General features: G+C 43.3%; 2 protein-coding genes and 1 long non-coding RNA gene across 9 annotated transcripts in view; 1 reads left to right on the forward strand and 2 right to left on the reverse strand.

The window, feature by feature from the left end:
- KLHL18 (kelch like family member 18) overlaps positions 1-2,796 on the reverse strand; it is a 53,019-nt gene extending 50,223 nt beyond the window's left edge. For 2 of the 3 annotated variants that reach the window (XM_045530390.1, XM_045530389.1), the window contains exon 1: positions 1,725-2,796. In XM_045530390.1, the coding sequence (XP_045386346.1) occupies positions 1,725-1,853 (129 nt within the window). In that variant the 5' untranslated portion in view covers positions 1,854-2,796. The remainder of the gene's footprint in view (positions 1-1,724) is intronic. The other variant, XM_045530391.1, reaches the window with a different exon arrangement.
- The window catches only part of KIF9 (kinesin family member 9), a 47,984-nt gene continuing 26,351 nt past the window's right edge, over positions 2,090-23,722 (forward strand). For 2 of the 4 annotated variants that reach the window (XM_045530385.1, XM_045530386.1), the window contains exons 1-5: positions 11,286-11,429; positions 13,933-14,157; positions 21,640-21,723; positions 21,834-21,926; positions 22,723-22,870. In XM_045530385.1, the coding sequence (XP_045386341.1) occupies positions 11,301-11,429; positions 13,933-14,157; positions 21,640-21,723; positions 21,834-21,926; positions 22,723-22,870 (679 nt within the window). In that variant the 5' untranslated portion in view covers positions 11,286-11,300. Of the gene's footprint in view, positions 2,345-3,323; positions 3,567-6,670; positions 6,769-8,994; positions 9,274-11,285; positions 11,430-13,932; positions 14,158-21,639; positions 21,724-21,833; positions 21,927-22,722; positions 22,871-23,722 lie in introns of those variants that run through there. The other 2 variants (XM_045530388.1, XM_045530387.1) reach the window with 2 other exon arrangements.
- LOC123623335 overlaps positions 5,987-23,722 on the reverse strand; it is a 59,620-nt gene continuing 41,884 nt past the window's right edge. For both annotated transcript variants that reach the window (XR_006729832.1, XR_006729831.1), the window contains 2 exons: positions 22,710-23,020; positions 5,987-6,250 (listed from right to left, as the gene is read on the reverse strand). This is a non-coding gene — a long non-coding RNA (uncharacterized LOC123623335). The remainder of the gene's footprint in view (positions 6,251-22,709; positions 23,021-23,722) is intronic.

Below are 23,722 nucleotides of genomic sequence, written 5' to 3' on the forward strand. Positions count from 1 at the left end.
CCTTATACTGGTCCTTATGTCCCAGATCCTTGAAACTAACACAGCAATTCAAACTGGACCCTCTCAGTTTATGTCGGATAATGTACTTGTCCCTTTGAATAAACAAAAAGCATTTTAGTGGAAAAATCATACAAGCATTTTTCTGCTTCAAGTTTGCTACATTCTGTACTTGCATCAGATGCAGAGGCAAAATGTACCATAATACTTTATGTAGAAGTATCTGTGACTCTGTCATGTCCTTTTTTCTTCTGTCTTACAAGCTTTCCCTGGCTCACCCTTACAGACTAAATCTTAATTCAAAAAATTCTCCCCTATTACTGCTTTTCACCAGTCTCTTCTCAAACTAACTGTTACCACCACAACCAGATCTTTATTTTAGTGGCATCAACATCTTCCACCATGTAATCACTGTTGACAAAAACTTCTCATTTATTTTTACTTCCTCTGCCTTCTTTACTCCAGCTCCGTTTTCTCAATCCTCTTGGTTCTCCTCACCCATCAGAGAAGACCTTGCCCCTTCTCGGGCCATTTCACTCCTCTCCTAGAAAACCAACCTCCATCAGGAGGCATTTAGAGTGATGAAAAAATTTTGCCGGATATAATACAAATACCACAAATTTTCTCATTTAACCCTCACACTAATACTGTGAATTAGGAATCATCCCTATTTTTACCTTTGTAAAACCGAGGCTTAGAGAGATTAAGTAACTTGCTCAAGATTACAACTAGGATTTTAATCCAAATCCTCCTGTCTCCAAAGCCATACTCTTAACCATCCTACTCTACCACCTCCAGAAGTCTGACTCAAATATGTGGAAAAAGAAAAGTTTCCTTAACCACGTAAAAATAAGAAGAGCAAACAGGTCTCTGAATAGTGCTTTGTTTTGTTTTTTTAAACAGGGGATCACTCACACATGCTGAGAGCCTTGCAGCCAAAGCCCAACAGGGAACACCACTTGCGGCATCATCTCCCCAACTGGAGCACATGGCTCAGCAGCACAGCTTGCCTCTCTGGTAGGAAAGGACCCAAAGCACAGGAGGAAGTCTGGCTCTTGTGACCAGAATGCTGCTGGGGAACAGGTGGTTAAGATATCTTCCCCTCTTGATGTCAGCATCCCTCTCCCCACACAGCCCACCAGCCCAGCCTCTGGGACCTTTGTCGTAGCGGTGGGGGTTGGTGCCTTCCAGTGTGGGACAGAGTAGCTTCCCACCTCAAAAATTTCCAAGATCAAATTTTAAAAGCTCTTTAGAGACAAAGTAGCAATCTAACAATCAAAGGCAGGCAAGGACTCCTAAGGAGAAACCTTCTGTTCTACAACAGCGCAGCCAACTTCGAGGGCCACAAAGAAATGTCTATGACGACAAGAGAAGATGCTTCAGTGGTGCATCAGAATGTGGAGCCAGCCACCGCCCCTTCCTCCATAGAGGGGCTGTAAGTCCATTTTCTCTTTTCTGTGACACAGAAAAGGGACGCGGGCACCCCAATGTCTCCCTCTCCAAGGGCCTAAGCGGCGTACCTCTCAACCTTTCCTTCCAAGGGCTAAAGGCGGTTCCTCTTCTCCTCCCCACTCGGCCCCACTCACCCTCTCCTACTCGGTCCCTCTTCAACCTCTTCCCTCTACCCTTCTCCCCGCTCGACCTCCTTTCCCCTGTCCTCCCCCTCTCTTTTCTCCCCGCCTGGCCCCTTTTTCCTCAGTCCGCAGCTGCCGCCCATCCCGCGGTACCTTGAGCGTCACGTCGCACAGCTTGCCCTGTCGCCGGATCTCCTCCATGACGCCGTAGCCGCGACTAGGCAACTCGGACACCGAGAAGTGCACCAGGTCCTCCAGCTCCTCCGCGCCGTCCTCCACCATCTTCCCCGGCCACCGCAACTGCGCAGGCCTGGCCGGCCGGCTCCACACGAACCAAGGCGGGGCGACGGAACACGCCGACAGCCGCACAGAGCGCGGAGCTGGAATAGGAGAGGCCTACGCGGCCGCCGTAGTGGCAAACGCCTTTGCGCCGGAAGCCCCACTGCCCCGCTTCCTGGTTCATACGCAGCCTTCTTTTCCTCGCTAGCCTGACCTTGACTCCGCGCATGCAGCTGCTGCAGTCTTTCTAGATTAACAGGCCCCATCTCTCGTCTTCTTGACTCTACCATGACCATACCGTATCCTAGACGTAGGATCTCGGACTTCGTTTCCGCCACGCCCTACACTTCCGGAGTCCCCGGAAGTGGCCCGTTGCCATGGCGACTTTGTACACAGCCTGGCGCCCTTGCGTGGAGAAATCCAGGTCGCGTGCTGGGCTTGGGTATCTGCAGTTGAGGCTGTCGCGCTCTGGGAGCTCCGCTGCCTCGCGAGTGGTGAGCAGGGGCCGCGCGCCAGTGGGGGTGGGGAGAAGACAGACCGGAGAGGGGTGTGCGCCCGGACAGCTGACGGTGGCTGGGGCCCGAACAACCGCTCTCTCCGGGAGTTCCCGGCTTGGCTCGCTCCTCTGCTAAACCTAGGCGTAGGAGGGCGCGACGTTGCGAAGGCCCTTTCAACCTGGCCGCAACTTGAGGTCTTTGGAGCTAGTGTTCCTTGACCCCACGAGGGTCCCACGTCGCGCCCAGGACACAGAGGACACAGGGAGCGTGAGGCAAGGGGCCAGAAGTCCCCTGGAGTCTTCTGTATTCGTCAGTTTTCGAGCTGGAGGGTGCTTCGGGATCACCAATTCGAGCCCTTCGCTTTACAGATGAGGAAACATCTCCAGAGAGGGACGGGAATGGGCTCAAGGGCCACTGCCGCCCAGGCTCCACACAGGGGTCCAGCACATTGGGTGAGAAAAAAGAAAAAGGATAGTTTGTCAAGATCCCAGACTTGTGTTCAGCCCAAGGCCAGGTACAGCTGGACCCTATATTTTGGGTTCAGGTGCTGCTGCTGCCATTGCAGTAACTGTAAGGGTTCCCCTTGAGAACTCCTGGTCTGGGCAGGAGACTTGGAAGTTAGGGACCTACCTGGTGCTTACTGTACCACCAGATGCTCCCCCTTCTCTTGTCGGGCTTTGAGGATTGCTTGGTGGCAATTCTGTTCGTTTCCACCCCTAAAGTGAGGAAACCGGGGGCCTCTCAGGGACTCACTTTGTTACACTGCAAATATTTAAGGATGGTTCCCAAAATAGAGAGGCCTGATCACCATAAGGTCTTGAGGGAGAAAGATTCTACTGAAAGGGAGGGCATGATGAGGGACTGAACGACTTCTTGGGCCTGGAAAGCAGGTGTCCTCCTGGAAGGGCTGTCGCCTCTGGGATTGGAGGTGGTGTGGGAGGAGAGTGACATCATATGCCCCTTGGGACTCTCTCAGTAGTGACTGAAGATGGACCCACATATGGAGATTCAGCTGCCCTCTGACTTCCAGCCATGACCATCACCACCAACCACCATTTCTTGAGCATCTGCTCTGTGCTGGGCATTGTTCTGGACATTGTGGGTGGATTCAAAAGAGATAAAAGGCACAGTCCTTGTCCTCAAGCAGCTTGTAATTTAATTTGGGAGCCGAAACCCACTCAAATGAAGCAGCGTAAAAACAGTAACAAGCAATATTTCAGTAAGTGCAAAATGGTATGGGGTCCCCAAATGTCTGGGTGTTGAGGGGCTTCTGAGTAGCAGGCTCACAGGAGGGATGTGGTTCTTAGGGAAGGTTTATTGTAGGTGGCTATGGCTTCTGGCATGTTTGGAGCTGTGGTTTAAGCAGGGAAGGGACTTGGGATGGTTAGTATAGATGGAGTGACTGCATGTGCATGTTGGCAAATTGTAGGACAGAGAAGAGGCAGAGTCAGGAGGGAGGGCAATGCTTTGAGCTGACCTGTACTACTCTGTTGATGGGGGAGGCTTTAGAGAGGGTGGCCTGGGCACCTGTACCCAGAGCTCCGCCTCTTCTTCATGGTCCCTTTCAGAGGGCAACCTGGGTGGCATCTGAATTTCTCCAGGCAGGAAGATGGGCCTTGGGGGCTGCTGTGAGGAGTGGTTCCCAGAGCTTTAGAAATTGAGTGTGCATCAAAACACATTTCCCTTTAGTCTCAACTTCCCAATAGCATAGATCAAAATGAACTTGTAGATGAGATGTTCTCTTCAGTTTGGGATTCATGTTAGAACTGTTTGTGGTTATTTCTAGAGCTCAGTTTCGCAGGCAAAAATTTAGGACTTAAATTGGACAAGCCATTATCCTTGCTCACCCCAATATCTTTCAGATTCATTTTCTAAAATCCAAAAGGTCTGAATGATCCTATAGTGGCTAGGAATAAAGACTTCCATGAAAGAATGACTTGAGGAAAATGTGAAATGTACACACACTCTGCAATAGGCAAATATGTAAGTGCCATATTTACTTATTTAATTTGACATCTGAAGGGCTTGTAACAGGTGTCAAGAGTTTTGTTTCATCCACATCATTGAAACTAAGCTGAGAGGGCAGAACTTGTCTCTATCTAACTTGCTCCTATAGACCGGGCATGGTGGCTCACGCCTGTAATCCTAGCACTTTAGGAGGTCGAGGCGGGAGGATCACTTGAGCTCAGGAGTTCAAGACTGGCAAGAGCAAGACCCAATCTCTTAAGAAAAAAAAAAAAAAGTCTAACTGGCTCCTATAGAGATACTTAATACCACTTAATGGTAGTTGATATAATTGTGAGAGGAAATCAAGTGGTCACCACAAGTTGGGTCTGGAAATGTGGAAGGACATGGATATTTTAAAAATCTGAAGTAATTTTTGTCAGGTCACACTCATTGAACCTCTCAGATAATTACATGTAAAATGTTACTATCCTTTGTTTATTTAGTGTGCTTTTTATAAAAGCAAAATAATTTAATTAAAAGAAGAAATTGCTGTGATGCATGATTTTTTTTTTATCATACAGGTCTTAAAAGTTAGTTTTTTCCAAATGTTAAGGCTAGGTGCAGTGGTTCACGCCTGTAATCCTAGTACTTTGAGGGTTCAAGGCAGGAGGATTGCTTGAGCCCAGGAGTTCAAGACCAGCCTGGGCAACATAGTGAGATCTCATCTCTACAAAAAATATAAAAATTAGCTGGGTGTGGTGGTACATACCTATCGTCCTAGCTACTTGGGAGACTGAGGCAGGAAGATCGCTTGAGCCCAGAAGTTCGAGGTTACAGTGAGCTATGATCATGCCATTGCACTCCAGCCTGAGCGGCAGAGAGAGAGACCCTGTCGCAAAACCAAACAAACAAATCTGCATTATGTTAATTTGCCCAATAGTTTTGAACAATGAAATTATTTCGTATATTTCATAGACTTTGATCTTGTTTTCTAATATTACTTAACTAGGTTTAACACAATTAATGATGACTACATATAGATTTTTACTTAGCTTTCCCTAGAGTTCTTGGCTTTTTCTCCCAATATTTAATCCTTTATCATCAATGTATAAAATGAGGCACCTGAAGAGCTAAGTTTTAAGTCACCCTTAAAGCAATAAAAATCAGTGCAATTATCACCTGTTTAATAACCCACTTTGTTTCTGACTTTTTGTAATTATTAGAACCAAACTTTACTGTTTAATTAGTATTTAATATTTTTACACAAGCACTCCCAGAAGGCCTAGTGTGATTTGATCAATGATACTAATATTTAATAAAACATGAAATTTTTTTGTTATCATTTAGAGAGTTGTGCAATTCAGTTTTTAAAAGTTGTAATTCTGGTTTGAGTTGGTGAACAAAAATTTATAAAGTTGTTATAAAATATTTTCATTGGACAGGATCTTAGGGGATTAGTTACTCTCCACCAAGTGCAACAGTTCCTTTTGTAGCATCTCTGCTAGTAAGTGTCTTCACTTTGTTGGACTGTTAGTGGTGTTTATAGTCCTTGCCTTGAGAAGATCTTTTCCATTATGGGACAACTCTACATAATAGAAAATTTATTTACCTAAATCTGTCTCTCTACCTATAAGCTTTCATCCTTTTCCACAAAACCACATCAAATATTTATTTTAACATTTTATTATACTGTACACATGGTAATTATTTGTGATAGTATAAATAAGGGAAGGCAGATATATATATATATGGCTCCTTAAAAGAAAATGATGACAATATAGTTAGGTTTTAGAAAAGCAAGAGAAGGTAGGGGACGTCTATGATTTTTCTCTCAATGTAGTGAGAGAAGAAAGAATTATCTGATTATGGACGAAATATACTTTTGGGGCATCCACTTCTGATCCAGTTAGTCTAATGGCGGTAGAGGAGGCGATGGTGCATCTGAACCAAGGTGTGCTAATGAAGAAAAACAGAAAATTAGTTTTAATGTATTTCATAGTAAGTATTCTAGAAGAAAATACAATGAATGAGGCAAAGCATAAATGAATTCATCTTAGATGCAGAACATTTCTAGAAATAACATTTAAGATTAGGCCACTTAAGGGAGCATTCTTTTTGCTGTGTGTTTTGGCCTCTTTGGGGTCATTGGTGGAAAATGGTGAAGCAGCCTGTAAACCAGGAAGTACACAGACTTGTTGAGTAGAGTTCTGTGGGCAGAGTACTGAAATGCTGAGGGGTAAAAAGGAAGACTGGCTCTCTGAGGGGCAGCAAAAAATGTACTGCACATTGCTGTTTTCTGATCTTCTTAATGGCCCCTTTCCTCTAGTTGTTATTTGATGATGACTGCTCAAAATTTCATTGTTCTCTTCTCTTTAGCTAGAATGGGTACTAGGAAAAAAGTTCATGCATTTGTCCGTGTCAAACCTACCGATGACTTTGCTCATGACATGATCAAATATGGAGATGACAACAAAGTAAGTGCAACGTGTTTGCCTTCACCTGCCTGGGCTGCTCTCTGTCCCACCTCACTACAGTGTGACTCTGTTTCCATAGAACCATTTAAGGACCAGGATGGAATTGGTAAAAGTTCAAATGGATGCTAGAGTTCTAGATGCTTGATGAAGTCCAAACCACTCCCTCACAGTGCTGTTAATGAGGAAATTCATAAAATTCCCATCTTTAGTTGTCTTTTAATGATTTTACCTTTAATAAGTTAATGTTTACTTTTACCCTTATATCTGACACAGAAAAATTGATATTTGTTCACACTAATAAGACTTTCAGGTGATTAGATCTGCTGTTATATAATCTCCCAGGGGTACAGTATGAATATATTGAGTTTATTACTATTAAACTTATCAGAGTAGTGGGGGAAATGCTTATCAAGAGAACTAGAGGCCGGGTACAGTGGCTCTCACCTGTAATCCAAGCACTTTCAGAGGCCAAGCGGGGAGGATCGCTTGAGCCCAGAGTTCAAGACCAGCCTGGGCAACATAACAAGACCCCATCTCTACAAAAAAAGAATTAGTCAAACTTGGTGATGCACACCTGTAGTCCCAGCTACTCAGGAGGCTAAGGCAAGAGGGTCATTTGATTCTAATTTGAGGTTCCAGTGAGCTATAATTGGGCCACTGCACTCCACCCTGGGCAACAGAGTGAGACCCTGTCTCTAAAAAAAAAAAAAGGAAGAAAGAAAGAAAAGAGGCCAGGTGCGGTGGCTCACGCCTGTAATCCTAGCACTCTGGGAGGCCGAGGCGGGTGGATCACTCGAGGTCAGGAGTTCGAGACCAGCCTGAGCAAGAGCGAGACCCCGTCTCTACTAAAAATAGAAAGAAATTATCTGGCCAACTAAAATATATATAGGAAAAAAAAATTAGTCGGGCATGGTAGTGCATGCCTGTAGTCCCAGCTACTCGGGAGGCTGAGGCAGTAGGATCGCTTAAGCCCAGGAGTGTGAGGTTGCTGTGAGCTAGGCTGACGCCACGGCACTCACTCTAGCCAGGGCAACAAAGCGACACTCTGTCTCAAAAAAAAAAAAAAAAAAGAAAGAAAGAAAAGAGACCTGGAAAGATTTATCCATCCCTATACCCTTGCCACTGTCCTGAGAATGCTTCAGAAGCCTGTGACAGGCTAAAGTGAGAGTGTTAGATGTTTTCATTCAGCAAACATTTGTGGGCAGCATTGAGACATTCTTTAAAGGAAGAATTCAAAGGCAAACTGCTCAAGCTTTGAAGGTCCTAGCAGTTACAAAAGGACTGAAATGTAGCCCTGTGAAATGTGCCCTACTGGTCATGCTTTCAGTGAACACGGAACCACAGAGCACTTAATGTGTAAAGGGATCAACCTGTCTTTCTTGGTCTTAATTTTTCTCTCTGTGGCCAGGTAATGGCTGCTGGAGTAGGGCAGCTAGTATAAGATTTCAGCAAGAGTCTTTACATCAGAAGTCCCTATTAAGATTGGAATCTACCATTGACCTTACCGAGTATGTCCCTAAGCTAGCTGCTGCTACAATGGCTTGCTATGAAGGGACATGCTTTTAAAAATCTACTGATTACAAGTAGGTTGGACACCTTCAATTTACTCTAATTCCAGTGAGTAACTGTGCCTGAGAGGCCCACAACCTTTCTGTGCCTATTTCATCATTACTCACGTTGGCCCATAGCATGTGTGTGGAATTAGGTGCTCACCACAATGCAGAGTTGAAAGAATCCTCACTGCCAGTAACCACAGATAAGGGCTTGAGCCCAGGCCTCCGTCACCAATTTCGCTGTTCCCTCTGGCCTAATTCAAATCCTCTCTGTGCTTATTGAATGTATCTAAATCTTATTTAATAAGAATGTGATAAATTTGAATGATCCCATATCATAGATGGGGGAACCAAGACAGAGAACATCCTTGTAAACTACAGTCAGAGGTGCTGAAACTAGTTAAGTGCTCCAGTCTCCTGATCTTTTCACCCTAAGGGTCAGGAGCTCCCTTCTCCCATCCTAAAAAATTCATCCAGAATATCAGCCCATACATGGGAGACCCTGTTCATCCTAAAGTTCACTTCCTCTTTCCTCCAGGTCAGGTCTCAGTTGTCAGTAGTATTTTTTATACCAGTTTCTTTACAAATAACTTTTCTCTCTCTCTGTCTCTGTCTCTCTCTCTTCCCCACTTTCTCTCCTCTCTCCCCCCTCTCTTCTCTCTCTCTTTCCTAGAGCATTGATATTCACTTAAAAAAAGACACTCGGAGGAGAGGAGTTGTCAATAACCAGCAGACAAACTGGTCGTTCAAGCTGGATGGAGTTCTCCATGATGCCTCACAGGACCTGGTTTATGAGACAGTTGCGAAGGATGTGGTTTCTCAGGCCCTCAATGGCTATAATGGTAATTTAGTTAATTAACAGTTGTCTTAGTAAGAACCTGAAAAGCTCCTCCCGAGGGAAGAGGTACAAGTATTTTATGCTGAATAAAATAAAATGTAACCTCACTTACTAACATTTGTATGCTTATTTGTCTCCATGTTCTTATGGTACAGAATTCACTATTTGCTTGTTGCCATTGTGAGCATGGCTTGATCTGATGTCCTGGGATCCTACCTTCATAGGGAAATTAAAAGATCCTGGCTGTCTTTAGGTCATGGGCATTCTGTTCTGTTTCAAATCTCTCAAATCCTAGTTTTCAAGATAAGTGTTTATGATGAATTTGATAAAGTCCAAACATTTTTTCTCTCAGTTACCTGCTAGGAACTATTTTCATTTATTCTACCAGCATAATCAATGTACTTTTCATATTCTATTATGGGATTATTTACATTGTTGATAAAAACTGGAGTACACTTTGATTTTCTTAACAAATTAAAAACACCTTTATTGGGAAATTTTTATAAACTTTTTCAGTCTAAGATTGTTTTAAAAATCTTGGCCAGGCGTGGTGGCTTATGCCTATAATCCTAGCTCTCTGGGAGGCTGAGGTGGGCGGATTGAGCTCAGGAGTTTGAGACCAGCCTGAGCAAGAGCGGGACCCCATCTCTACTAAAAAATAGAAAGAAATTAGCTGGAAAACTAAAAATACATATATTAAAAAAAATTAGCCAGGCATGGTGGCGCATGCCTGTAGTCCCAGCTACTCGGGAGGCTGAGACAGAAGGATTGCTTGAGCCCAGGATTTGAGGTTGCTGTGAGCTAGGCTGATGCCATGGCACTCTAGCCCAGGCAACAGAGCAAGACTCTGTCTCAAAAAGAAATCTTAAAAATGTTAAAAATCCTTAAAAAAAATATATGTATATTTCACTGTTTGTAGGCTTTGCCATCTGGTGGCTGCTGACTAGAATGTTCCCTGTTTTGCAAATTAGGTTTTATATTTAAAAATTGAGTGTGGATGCCCAAACATCATAATTTATCTTGCATTGGTGTGGTCCCCACTGACCCAAGGATGTTGTCATTTATTTTGATGATGCCCTGAGGGGATGTGGCCCTGAGGAGGTGGAGACAGAGGAAATGAGGCCCAGGGAGATTAAGAGTCTTAAGCACTGGGTGCTGTGAAACCACAAATGGACTCTGAGTCTCAGCTGAAGTGACTCCTTCCTGTTCATTTCTGTTGGGTTAATAGACACTGTTTCTAGCTCCAACTCGGATGCTGAATCAGGGCCCTTTATGTGAAACCTGCTACCAATCCCAAGATCTAGAGAATCTGTGTGACAAAGGCAAACACTGATTTCCACAGCCCAGCATTGCCCAGGCAGATCTACTGTGTAAACAAACACCCAGAAGGTAGCCTATGGGATGGGGTCTGGCTCAGGCTACCCAAGCCAAGAGGAAGATTAGATGGGAGCTGGAGCCCAGACTGACTCTGTGGTTTGTGTCCCAGAGCCTAGTGTGAAGGTAGAACAAAAGGACTTCAGAGGTACAAATGAAAGTCTTCCCAGGGCAGGGGCAATGTGACCAGATCCAGATCAGGGCCTGATCATGATGGTCCATTTCTGGTAGTGACATGGGCTCATCTAGAGCCCTATTTGTTCTGTGGGAACTTGCAGTCTACAAAGAATTCTTACCATTGACAGGAAATGGCCTTTCCACTCCATCTCTTCCTGGAGATTTTGAAAGCCCTTCTTGTCTTTGTGGGGTAGTTGATGCCTCCTGCCAGCCCCGAGAACCTGGCAGTTAATGGCCTTGTGGGAAAAGGGCTGGAGTCTAATTCTCCTCTCTCTCTACTCATCTTTTAAGGAAAAGTTCCAGTTCCTCTGTACCCTGAGATTCCCTGTTCACAGAAGCCCTAGGGCCAGATCATGTCTTGGTGAAGGGAACAGTAGAGCACTGTATGGACCACACATTGAGGGCAGATGGCCTTGTTTTGACCGTTTATGTATCTGTTCCCCTGCCTGCCCACCCTCTTCCATGGTGGAATTCCTGAAGTCCTTGGCTGTTCCCACTGGCTATCTTTGCTCCAAGGGTCCTGGCTGGCAACAGTAATGCTGGGGGACAGGAGAGCTGTCCTTGGAGCTATTTTCCTGGATGTCACCGAGATGTGTTTTGAAATGTTTGCAGGGACCATCATGTGTTATGGGCAGACAGGAGCTGGCAAGACATACACCATGACGGGGGCAACTGAGAATTACAAGCACCGGGGGATCCTCCCTCGTGCCCTGCAGCAGGTAGAGAGTGGGCCCACGGGTGGGATGCCACACAGGTCCCCTCTCTCTGCCATAGATGCAGCTGACCCTAGGCCAGCTACTAGAAACAGTGGGGCCAAGCACTCAAAGGAGTTGCAGCTGGTGCTGGTACTGCTAGTACCTGAGATGGGCTACACATGGCTCAAGGTTGGGTGGGATCAGAGGCCTCAGGAAACCAGGACTTCAGGTTTCAGACTCTGAATCACACCTGCACTGAGCCTGCTTCCTCATTTGTGAAAGAGGGAGTCAGGCATACTAATCAGCCTCTTGCTGCTCCAATGGTCTATGATCCTGTAATTAAGGATTTGGGGGCCAGGCTCAGTGTAATCCTAGCACTCTGGGAGGCTGAGGCAGGAGGATCACTTGACCCCAGGAGTTTGAGGTTGCTTGAGCTCAGGAGTTTGAGACCAGCCTGAGCAAGAGCGAGACCCCCCCACCATCTCTACTGAAAATAGAAAAAATTAGCCAGGCGTGGTGGCTCATGCCTGTAGTCCCAGCTATTTGGGAGGCAGGAGGATCACTTGAGCCCAGGAGTTTGAGGTTGCTGTGAGCTAGGCTAATGCCATGGCACTTGCCCAGACAAGAGTGAGACTCTGTCTCAAAAAACAAAACAAACAAACAAAAAAAAAACCCAAGGGATATGGAGGTCCTAATCATGTTCCTTCCTGTTTTTTTTTTTCTTTTGGTAGTGGTTGTCTTTGAGGCAGGTTGTCACTCTGTTGCCTGTACTAGAGTGCAGTAGTGTCGTTATAGCTCACTGTAGCCTCAAACTCCTAGGCTCAAGGGATCCTTCTGCCTTAGCTTCCCAAGTAGCTAGGACTAAAGGTGCATGTCACCATGGCTGGCTAATTTTTAATTTTTTTTAGGGGTGGGGTCTTGCTTTATTGCCCTGGCTGGTCTCAAATTGGGCTCAAGCAATCCTCTGGCCTCTACTCCCAAAGTCCTGGGATTACAGGTGTGAGCTGCTGCACCTGATCCTTTTCTGGTTTTAATGAGGAGAATATCGACCCTTGCAGAGCTTCCTTACTGGCCTGTTCTGGCTGCTTCTGCCACCATAGTCCCTGAAAGAGCTAAGACAAGAAGCAAGGGATGACCTTTCAGGACTGTGGGGGGGGGCTTGAGAAGTATGATTGAAGACAGGATAGAAGGGCCTTCCTTTGGGCCTTGCTAGCCTGGGTTCTGTGAGGACTGTCTGGTGTGGAGGTTGAAGGCAAAAGGTCTTTCCCCAAAAGCATCTTGTGGTTTTATAGTGCTGTCTTGTAAGAAGTATAGACATCCCTCTGGTATATAAAGTATCCATGCTCCAGGTTTTGAAGTAATGTACTTAATATCCCACTGTCAAAGCTTAAGTATCTCAGCATCTTAGACTTTTAGTAGTCTAGTCTAGTGCTACTCAATAGAAATATAATGTAAGTCACATATGCAATTGGGAGTTTTCCAGTAATGACATTTTTAAAAGTTAAAAATAAAAGGTGTAATTAATTTTAACTGTATATTTTATTTAACTCAATATATTTAAAATATCATTTCCTCATACAATCAAAATAAAAATTGAGATATTTTACATTCTTTTTCTCATACTAAATCTTTGAAATCCAGTGGTTTTTTAATACTTAGAACACATTTCAATTTAGATACTAAATATTCATAAGAAATACTTGATCTTCATTTAGATTTCATGAAATTTAGAGTTGAAAAGTAGATTTAGATACCCAGATTGTTCCAGACATACTTAAAAGTTTACCAATAACTGAATTGGGTATCAGTTTTTTAATTGAAATTAAATCAAATTTAAAATTCAGTTAATTTGCTCTAGCCACATCTCAGGTGCTCAGCAGCCATCTGTAGCTAGTGTCAACCATTTGGACAGCACAGTTCTAAACTCTCAGAGGAAGGCGGGACCTCAGGGATTACCTACCCGACTTCTCATTTGAGAGATTAAAATCCAGAGAGGGAGAGAGACCAGTTCAAAGTCTCTTGCTTGATAAGTACTGGGGAGGGTATTAGGAGTTGAAAAGGCTGAGTTCTGGCTTCACTTCCACTCTTGCTAGCAGAGTGACCATGGACAAATAATTTATTGCATAGAGCCTTCCACAAATGGGCATTGCCTCAATCACAGGGGATTTATGAGGATGTAATTAAATAATAGATATGAAAAGGGCATATACATGGTGAGCCCCACAAAATAAGAGATCTTCAGAGTCCTTTCCATCCATCATGCCTCTACTTCTTGGGACTGTACAAGTATTAGCCAATCCATAAGTCAAGCCTCAAAAAGCTACAAGATGATGGTAAGTATCACCTAATGGACTAACAGTAATAATTGTTATTAATGATGACCATCACACCAACTAGACTGTGAATTCCCTTACGACAAGGATTATCTTATACTTCTTGGTGTTCCCTCCTGAGGTAAGAGCTCCTCTAACACAAGCTGGCTATTGGAGTTCTGCTCTTGGTGACTGCTGTTAAATCTCCCATCTAGGTTTTTAGGATGACTGAAGAACGTCCCACACATGCCATCACTGTACGTGTTTCCTACCTGGAAATCTATAATGAGAGCCTGTTTGATCTCCTGTCCACTCTGCCCTATGTTGGACCTTCAGTCACACCAATGACCATCGTGGAAAACTCTCAAGGGGTCTTCATTAAGGGCTTGTCAGTCCACCTCACAAGTCAGGAGGAGGATGCATTCAGCCTCCTCTTTGAGGTGAGATGATCATGTCTAAGGGTTCCTTTCCTTTCCTTCCTTCTCTCCCTCCTGCTTAGTTTTTCACTTACTTTGATAATCAGAATGAAAATTAATATATGCTTATTTAGCCAGTCCAGATAGTACTGAAAAAAATACAGGAGCAAAAAAGAATTCACTCATCTGTTTTTTACGTAAGGCAATAATAATATATATTTTAGCTTATTTCCTTCCAGTCCTTTTTCCAGTGCAATGGTTTTCTTTACATAGTTAAAATTATTCTTATCATCCTTTTACTCAGTTAACATTAAATCATGAGGCCGGGCGCGGTGGCTCACGCCTGTAATCCTAGCACTCTGGGAGGCCGAGGCGGGTGGATCGCTCGAGGTCAGGAGTTCGAGACCAGCCTGAGCGAGACCCCGTCTCTACTAAAAATAGAAAGAAATTATCTGGCCAACTAAAAATATATATAGAAAAAAATTAGCTGGGCATGGTGGTGCATGCCTGTAGTTCCAGCTACTCGGGAGGCTGAGGCAATAGGATCGCTTAAGCCCAGGAGTTTGAGGTTGCTGTGAGCTAGGCTGATGCCACGGCACTCACTCCAACCCGGGCAACACAGCGAGACTCTGTCTCAAAAAAAAAAACAAAACAAAAAACAAAAAAAAAAAACATTAAATCATGAGCACTAGTAGTATAGAAAATATAAGGGTTAGCATCTTTAGTATGTAAAAAGCTCTCACAAATCAGTCAAGTGTATGTTATTCTTTTAAAAGTCTTACAGGCTGGCCTGGTGTGGGGGCTTACACTTGTAATCCTTGTACTTTGGGCGACTGAGGTGGGAGGATCATTTGAGGCCAGCAGTTCAAGACCAGCCTGGGCAACATAGTGAGTCCCTATCTCTACAACAAATGTTTTTTTAAAAATTAGCTGGCTATGATGGCATGTGCCTGTAGTACCAGCTACTGGGGAGGCTGAGGCAGGAGCATTGCTTGAGCTCAGGAGTTTGATGTTGCAGTGAGCTATGATCTCACCACTGTACCATATTCTAGCCCAGGTGACACTCTGTCACCAAGCGAGACCCTGTCTCTAAAAAAAAAATAAATGAAAAATTTTTTTATTTTTTATTTTTATTATTATTATTATTTATTTTTTTTTTTTGAGGCAGAGTCCTGCTCTGTCACCTTGGCTAGAGTGCCGTAGCATCAGCCTAGCTCACAGCAGCCTCAAACTCCTGGGCTCAAGCAATCCTTCTGCCTCAGCCTCCCAAGTAGCTGGGACTACAGGCATGAGCCATCATGCCTGGCTAATTTTTTCTATATATTTTTAGTTGTCCAGCTAATTTCTTTCTATTTTTTTTTTTTTTTTTTTTGAGACAGAGTGTCACTTTGTTGCCCGGGCTAGAGTGAGTGCCGTGGCGTCAGCCTAGCTCACAGCAACCTCAAACTCCTGGGCTTAAGCGATCCTACTGCCTCAGCCTCCCGAGTAGCTGGGACTACAGGCATGTGCCACCATGCCCGGCTAATTTTTTCTATATATATTTTTAGTTGTCCAGATAGTTTATTTCTATTTTTAGTAGAGACGGGGTCTCACTCAGGCTGGTCTCGAACTCCTGACCTCGAGCGATCCACCCGCCTCGGCCTCCCAGAGGGCTAGGATTACAGGCGTGAGCCACCGCGCCCGGCCCTTTCTATTTTTTAGTAGAGACAGGGTCTCGCTCTTGCTCAGGCTGGTTTCAAACTCCTGAGCTCAAACGATCCGCCCGCCTCGGCCTCCCAGAGTACTAGGATTATAGGCGTGAGCCACGACGCCCGGCCAATAAATGAAAAATTTTAAAAAGTCTTATAGGCTGGAAGTCTTATACATTGCTGGTGGGAATGTAAAATAGTACATCTACTTTGGCAGTTTCCTGAAAAGCTCAACATAAATTTTATCATAGGACCTAGCAATTCTCCTAGGTACCTACCCAAGAGAAATAAAAGCATATGTGCACAAAAAGACTTATATGTAACTATTCATAGCAGCATTATTCATAATAGCCAAAAACTTGAAATAACCAAAATATCTGTCCACTAGTGAATGGATGGACAAAATATGGGTATATCCATGGAATGGAAAACTAGCAATAAAAAGGAATGGAGTACTGATACATGCTACAACATGAATAAACTCAAAAGCATGCTAATTAGAAGAACTCATTCATAAAGGACTACATACTGTATGACTCCATTCGTATGAAATGTCCAAAATAGCCACCTCCATAGAGACAGCAGATCAATGGTTGCCTGTGGGAGGGAGTGAGAATTAACTGCAAATGGACCTGAGAGAGCTTTTTGGGGTGATGTAGTATTTCTAAAATAGGATTGTCCTGATGGTTGCACAACTCTGTAAATTTACTAAAAATCATTGTATTGTATACTTAGTGAATTTTATGGTATTTAAAAGCCATATAAGTATCCTTGGGTGACTTTTGCCTGGATCCCTTGTGTCTCTAGGGAAGAAAGAGTGAGACCCCATCACTACTAAAAATGGAAAAATCAGCTGGGCATCATGGTGCACACCCATAGTCCCAGCTACTTGGGAGGCTGAGGCAGGAGGATCACTTGAGCCCAGGAGTTTGAGATTGCAGTGAGCTATCATTACGGCACTGCACTCTAGCCAGGGTTACAGAGGAAGGCTGTGTCTCAAACAAACAAACAAACAAACAAACAAAAAAACCCCAAAACCCCAAGTTTTTTGGTATAGGACCACAGTATCACTAAGACTACTTTTGTCCTATTATTACTTCTCTGGGTGCAGGATTCTCCTAGAATTGGGCCTAAGAGTTTTCTACTATCTTGTCAGCTTTTCAGCATTTTTAAGGTCATTTTGAGAATATTTTATCAAGCATTTTTATTTTTTTATAGTTGTGTTACCACACTCAAAAGGGATCTGGCCTAGGTCCATTTGCTCGCCACACAGAAAGCCAAGTACTGAGATAAGGAGGATTACCAAGGAGGAAAGGAATTTTTAGTACAAATGACATCAGCCAGGAGAATGGAAGGGACAGAATGGACTAAGGGCAAGGGCTTTTATAGTGGGTTGTGGAATGCAGGTCAGGTTGCAGAGTTTGAATTCATGGGGTCTATAGGTGGTCTGATTCCAGAGTCAGCTGTTCCTGGTGGACTCGTTAGGAAGTCCTGGGGAGAAGTTAGTTAAGTCTGCTCTTAGGCTTGACTGGTCTGAAAGTCTAAGGTATTGAGAGAGAACAAAAAATAATTTAAGGAGGGGGTCATTTTGCAAGGCCAATTATAGTAGGGTTTGTTCACGTAATCTAGTCTGCTATTACTGGAGACAGAACTCATCCTCGTTTGAAAGATTGTGCTGCTGGGCATAGAATTTGAGATTAACAATTATTTTTTGTCATCACTTTGAAAGTGGTATTTCACTGTCTTTAGTTTCCAGTGTTGCTCTTGAGACAGCTTTTGGTCTGTCTGCTGTTCTTTTATGGGTGATCTCTCTTTTCTCTCTGACTGCATTTAGGTCTTTTCTTTATCTTTGGCATTATGCAGTTTCTCTATAATGTATTTATTGTGCTGATTTTTTAAAAGTATCCTTGTGATTTGTTATACTTCATGAATCTGTGGATTCATGTCTTTCATATCAACTGAAAAAAAATCTCAGCCATAATTCTTCTGGGTATTGCTTCTTCCTTTTTATCTTGATATCTCTTTCTGGAATTCTGATTAGAGCACTTTTGTCTTCTCACTCTGTCCTCCATGTCTTTTAACCTGTCTTTCATGTTGTCTATCCTTGTATCTATCTCTCTGTGTTCCATTTCTTTTCTTTTCTTTTTTTTTTTGTGGTGGAATCTTGCTCTGTTGCCTGGGCTGGGGTGGAGTGGTGTCATCATAGCTCACTGCAGTGTCAAACTCCTGGGCTCCAGTGATTCTTCCACCTCAGTCTCCCGAGTAGCTGGCACTACAGGCATGTGCCACCACATTTGGCTAATTTTTCTATTTTTTGTAGAGATGGGGTCTTGCTCTTGCTCAGGCTGGTCTCAGTCTGTGCTCCATTCTTAGTAATCTCTTCAGATTTATTTTTAGTTTCCTACTTCTCTCTTCAGTATATTAAGATCTAATCTTTAAATTCAAGTATATATTTTTTATTTCTAAAGTTCTATTTTGTTGTTTTTTTAATCCTACTAGTTATTTTCACTAGAACTTTGTTCCTTTCTCATATTTTTGATTTCCTTTTATTTCTTTAAACATATTAAACATACTTATTTTATATTCTTTATTTCATAATTCCACTGTCTTACCATTTTGGGAGTCAGGTCTGCAGGTGTTCTTTCTACCAACTTGCTTAGGGTGCCTTGTTTTCATGTGTGTTTTGTGGTTTGATTATATGCTTTACTTCTTTGGAGCTTTATCAGTAGGCATTCTTTGAGGGTTGGGTTGAGAATATTAATATATTACTTTAGAGAGGATTTTTTTGTGTCAGGAGTCTAGGGGACATTACTAATCAAGGTCCTCTTCAAATCAAATGTTTAAGATTGTCAGAACATAAAAGTAGTATATACAGTACTTGTGCCCCCAAATCATGTTTGCCCAAGGTTTTGGTTGTGAATTCTTGGGCACATCCTTTATACCCTTTCTGTCCAGAGATAATGCCAGTGCTGAAATAGTTTCCTTGCTCTCCATATTCTGCATCAGATTTTCCTGTTTCTCCTTTGCCTGTGGGGATAGCCTTCAGAGACATGGCTTATTAGATACCTCTCTTGGATAGAACCAAAGTTTTTTCTGCCTTCACCTGCATGGTTGTATTACCAGGTGTTGAATTCTCTCATAAATATACAGAGAGAGATAGAGGCAGGGAGGAAGAGAGAGAGAGAAACACCAGGCTTCTGAGTCAGAAATGAGACCTTTATTATTCACAGCTTCCCAGTGGTAATAGTGGCTGCTCCTGCCATGCAAGGATGGGGAAACTGTGGCCTTCTGATTTCAAGATTGTTCTTTTTTAAGCACCAAAGGAGGCAAGAAAACTTCATCTTTCTCTGCTGCACTCCTTTTAATAAAAGGATTTGTTCTGTAAAATTTGGATTCAGTCAAAAGGCTGCACTCAAGGATCCAGAAGGCCACAGGTTCCCCATCCCTACATGGGTTCCTTACATCCCATCTCCCATGTAGTGAAACAGTGAAAGCAGATGTCACATGCATTTATGGAAGGGGTAAGTATCTGTACCATAGGAGAGGGACTCTAATATTATTATGAATCTCAGAGCTTATATGGGAACTGGCACAGATACCTCTCTTTCCCTATGTGGGGAAAGAGAAAAGATTGAAGGGTGTGGGAAGGGAGAGAAGGAAAGAGAGGATTAGAGAAAGCATGCTTTTATTTTGGGATAAGAAAATCCACTTTTGGGAAAGGAGGGGAAATTTTCTACCCTGGAATGTTGTAAGCATTTGACTCTGGGCAAGAAAGAAAGATTATGTCACCCTGTGGGAACAGATGGCTTGGATGGGTGGGTGGGGGCATGAGAGGTAGAGGAGATAAGTGGCTCCAGGTCTACCACCCTTAGAATGTGAAGAGCAAATGACTCTGGGGCAAAAAGGAGACATTCTTTATAACATGTCAGTTTCATTGCTCAGAGCAACAGGGAGAAATCCAGAGAGGTTTGCCTTATGGCACCAGTCTATGGGTGCCCACAGGACGGTAAGAGCCTCCGTTCTTACTCACAGTCCCTGGATTCCAGCTCCCACTTTGAATATGACCCTTGGGTATATACTTTCTTGCAATCTCAGGCATTCATTCAAAAGGAAGCTTTAAATATTTTGCCATCACCTTTAGGTGTTTGGCAGTGGAAGTATTACTGAACACTAAGTTCATTATATTGCTGAAAATGGAAGCCTCCTTCATGTTTTGTGTTGAGATACAGTGCAAAAGGTGTAAGACTTGGAATTGGGGGACCTGGGATTTAATTCAAGTTTCTTTAAAGCTATGCAGCCTTAGTTTTGAGCAAATCATTAATCTCTCCTATTCCTAGTTCGCTCATCTGTAAAAGTGGAACACTAATAATACCTGTCCCCAAAGATTTATGAGAATCTAATCACATATTTTGAGCACCTACTACAGGGCCTTGCACACAGTAAGTGCTCAGTGGAAGCTGTTCAGAAGTATGATTGGTATTGATTGAGCACTCTTTATATTTAATATTTAGAATTGAACAAGGCACTTTGCCCCAATAATTCCTCAAACCTTGACGCTTTCCAGGACCCGTCCTTTCTGAGCTCTGATGGTAAAAAGACGAACGCAAGGCTGAAATGAGCTCAATGTGGGGTGGGAAAGGAAAAGGGAAAAACCTGTGATGACCATGACACAGTATGAGCCATGTTCCAGGAATGACAGGCACCCTGATGGATGTGGGCTAGAGTGGGGGAAGTCAGCAGAGAACTCTTCATGGAGGAAGGGACACTTTCTCTGACCTTCTAAGTTTGCTGAATAGGAGCCAGAAAGACAAGGGAAGAGAATACTTCAGAAAGAGAGGACTGAACAATAAAGGTGAAGTGAACCCTAATACTCTCAGTGAGTGTCACTGGATTTGCAACATAGGTAGGCAGTGAGAAGCTATGGAGATGGAGCCATGGGAGTCTGACAGACTTGTTCCACAGCCCCAGGCCTCCCCTCCTCAGCAGGTGCTCTCCTGTCCCTAGGGGCCATGGCATCACTGCTTTGAGGCTTGTTCAAAACATTTCTCAAGGACCTTTAAGGAGACAGGAGTTAATTCTGCAAGGACCTTTTTATCTAACAACAGCCACTTACACCACCCACCTCCACCACCCACCGCATTTGCTTTGAAGTGTATTCTGGTCATAGGGCCCAATCCTGTGAATGAGAGGCAAGGGTCTGCTGTCCCTTTAAAAATACAAATTAATTATTTTTCCTAATTTTTAAAAGTAATACAGGTTCACTGTTAAAAAAAAAAAGCACAAAACTGTATTAAAAATATAACCTATAAACTGCAACCCTGAAGGACTGTTATTAACATCTTAGTGGCAGCATTCTGCTTATTTCTTCTATGAATACTTTTATATTTTTTACATCATACCATAATATGATTTTGGATTCTGCATTTCTCTGTTATCAAAAATTATTTGTCAACATTTTCCTGGCTGCCTAATATTCCATTGTACAGATAGATCATTCCCTAATTTTTAGATATGCAAGTCGATTCTGATTCAATATTTATGAACATTTTTAAGGCTCTTGATTCTTATTGTCACCTTGCTTTTCAGAAAAACACACCAATTCACACATCCTCAGCAGCAGGTGAAAGTATAGATCTGGACTCCTAATTTGTTTCCCTTTCTATTATACTAGTTTATAAAAGAAGTTTGCTTGGAACACCAAGCTGATTGTAAGTGATAAGAAATCATTTGTGTAACTATTGGTGTAATAGAAAAATGACCCAAATGCCTTGTTATTTTAATTTTTCAAAATGTTGCCTACATTTCCCTTCCTCTTCAGGGAGAGACCAATAGGATTATAGCCTCCCACACAATGAACAAAAACTCTTCCAGATCGCACTGCATTTTTACCATCTATGTAGAGGTAGGTACAAGGCTCTTTGATCAGCCCGAGAGGGGAGTCAATTCCCATGGGGCCTGCTCAATCAGAAACTTCCCCTGTGACAGTCTAACTTCAATTTGGGTGTTTTGTAGGTCCATTCTCGGACCTTATCAGATGAAAAGTACATCACTTCCAAAATTAACTTGGTGGATCTGGCAGGCTCAGAGAGGCTGGGCAAGTCTGGGGTAAGTGAGAAGGTTGCTTCTAAACAAACCAAGGGCCCTGTTTCTAGCATAGTGCCTATGCATGTGGGCTGCCCCTCTTCAGGTATCTGTGAGCACAGTCCTGAGCTGGGTTATATGAAGCATGTGGCCTTGTTAGAGGGACAGAATTGGCAGAGGTGGAACAACTGCTACCTAGGGGCAGTTCCTACCTCTCAGGAATTTTGTAAATGTTAAATGTGAGATAATACCCCTAAATTCTTAGCAAGGTGCCTGATACTCAGTAAGTGCTCATTAAATACTTCATACTATTAATAATATAGCATTTCTCTGTGTATGAATATGAGTATTCATATGAGTGATTGCATGAGTATTTTATTTCAACTAAATACTTGTATGAGTGTATTAGCACAAGCATTTATAAGAGTATTCAAATGAGCATTCATATGTGCATTCATATGAATGTTTGTATGAACATTCATGGGATTATTTGCTCACGTATCTATACAAGTATTCCTAAGTGTATTCATATTAGTGTGAATTTTTGAGTGAGTGTTCATATAAATATTCACATAAGTATTTAAATTCACATGAGCATTCACATGAATATTTTCATGAGTATTCCTATGAATTTTGGTATTACCATTATTAGCTCAAGATAGAATACAGTCCCGTGACATTAAGGGAAGAACCTAGTTCTGGGAAGGAGGCTCTGGCGTCACCATAGACTTATAGTATCACTGCAAACCAGGAGGGTGGCCATTCTTAGTGGGGCAGCCTTTCTACTCTGTCCAAAATAGAACTGACCTTTGGTTTGTAGTCTGAGGGCCGAGTCCTGAAGGAAGCCACGTACATCAACAAGTCGCTGTCATTCCTGGAGCAGGCCATCATTGCCCTCGGGGACCAGAAGCGGGACCACATCCCCTTCCGGCAGTGCAAGCTCACTCATGCCCTGAAGGACTCCTTAGGTAAGGGGGTACGGTTGGTGCCCGAGGAGAAGGGTCTGTGTCTCTGGGGAAGAACATGCCTGGCACAGCTGCCACTGATGATAATGGAATCTCTCCCTCCTGGTGGCATGGATTTACTTATAGCTCTTTGACAGTGATTTCAGACACATCCTGAAAAGACAGAATCACACACAGTGCCCTCTTCTTGCACCCAGAACATGCTATTCACTTCTCAGAACCTTTACTTAAGCTTTTACCTCTACTGGGAATACCTTATCTTTTCCCATCATCCCTAAACCAATTGGCAGAAACCTTCATAGCCTTAAAGTTCCAGGAGGAGGGCCTCTGCCTTGATGTCTTCCCCTCCCCTGCAGCCTCCTGGGCAGAGCAGCCAGGGCTGTGTCTTATAATCCCCATGAACCTAGACCTTTGTGTTGGGCTTGACAGCAGTCATTGGTGTCTGACTGTTAACTGAGTGTCACCATGAACAAAGCCCTGGCTCATACTCCTGTCTCCCAACCCTGCCCCACACCATGTCTCCTCTTTTATTTTCTCCTGACTGCTGTTTTAGGTACATCTGATAGCTTGTCTCCATTCCCTCTCTCTTTCCCTTGCCTCTCAGCCTCATACATGTTTGGGTGTGTCCTCTCTGACACTATCTTAATCAGTTCAGGATGCTATAACAAAATACCACAGACTAAGTGGCTTAAACAAAAAAATCTTTATTTGCCACAGTTCTGGGGACTGGAAAGTCCAAGATCAAGGTTCCAGCAGATTCAGTTCCTGGTGAGGGCCCTCCTCCTGGCTTGTAGATGGCCACCTTCTCTCTGTATTCTCACAAAGAAAGGTCTCTCTTTCTTTTCTTATAAGGAC

This window comes from Lemur catta, chromosome 18, assembly GCF_020740605.2.
Source record: "Lemur catta isolate mLemCat1 chromosome 18, mLemCat1.pri, whole genome shotgun sequence".
Classification (NCBI taxonomy): Eukaryota; Metazoa; Chordata; class Mammalia; order Primates; family Lemuridae; genus Lemur; species Lemur catta.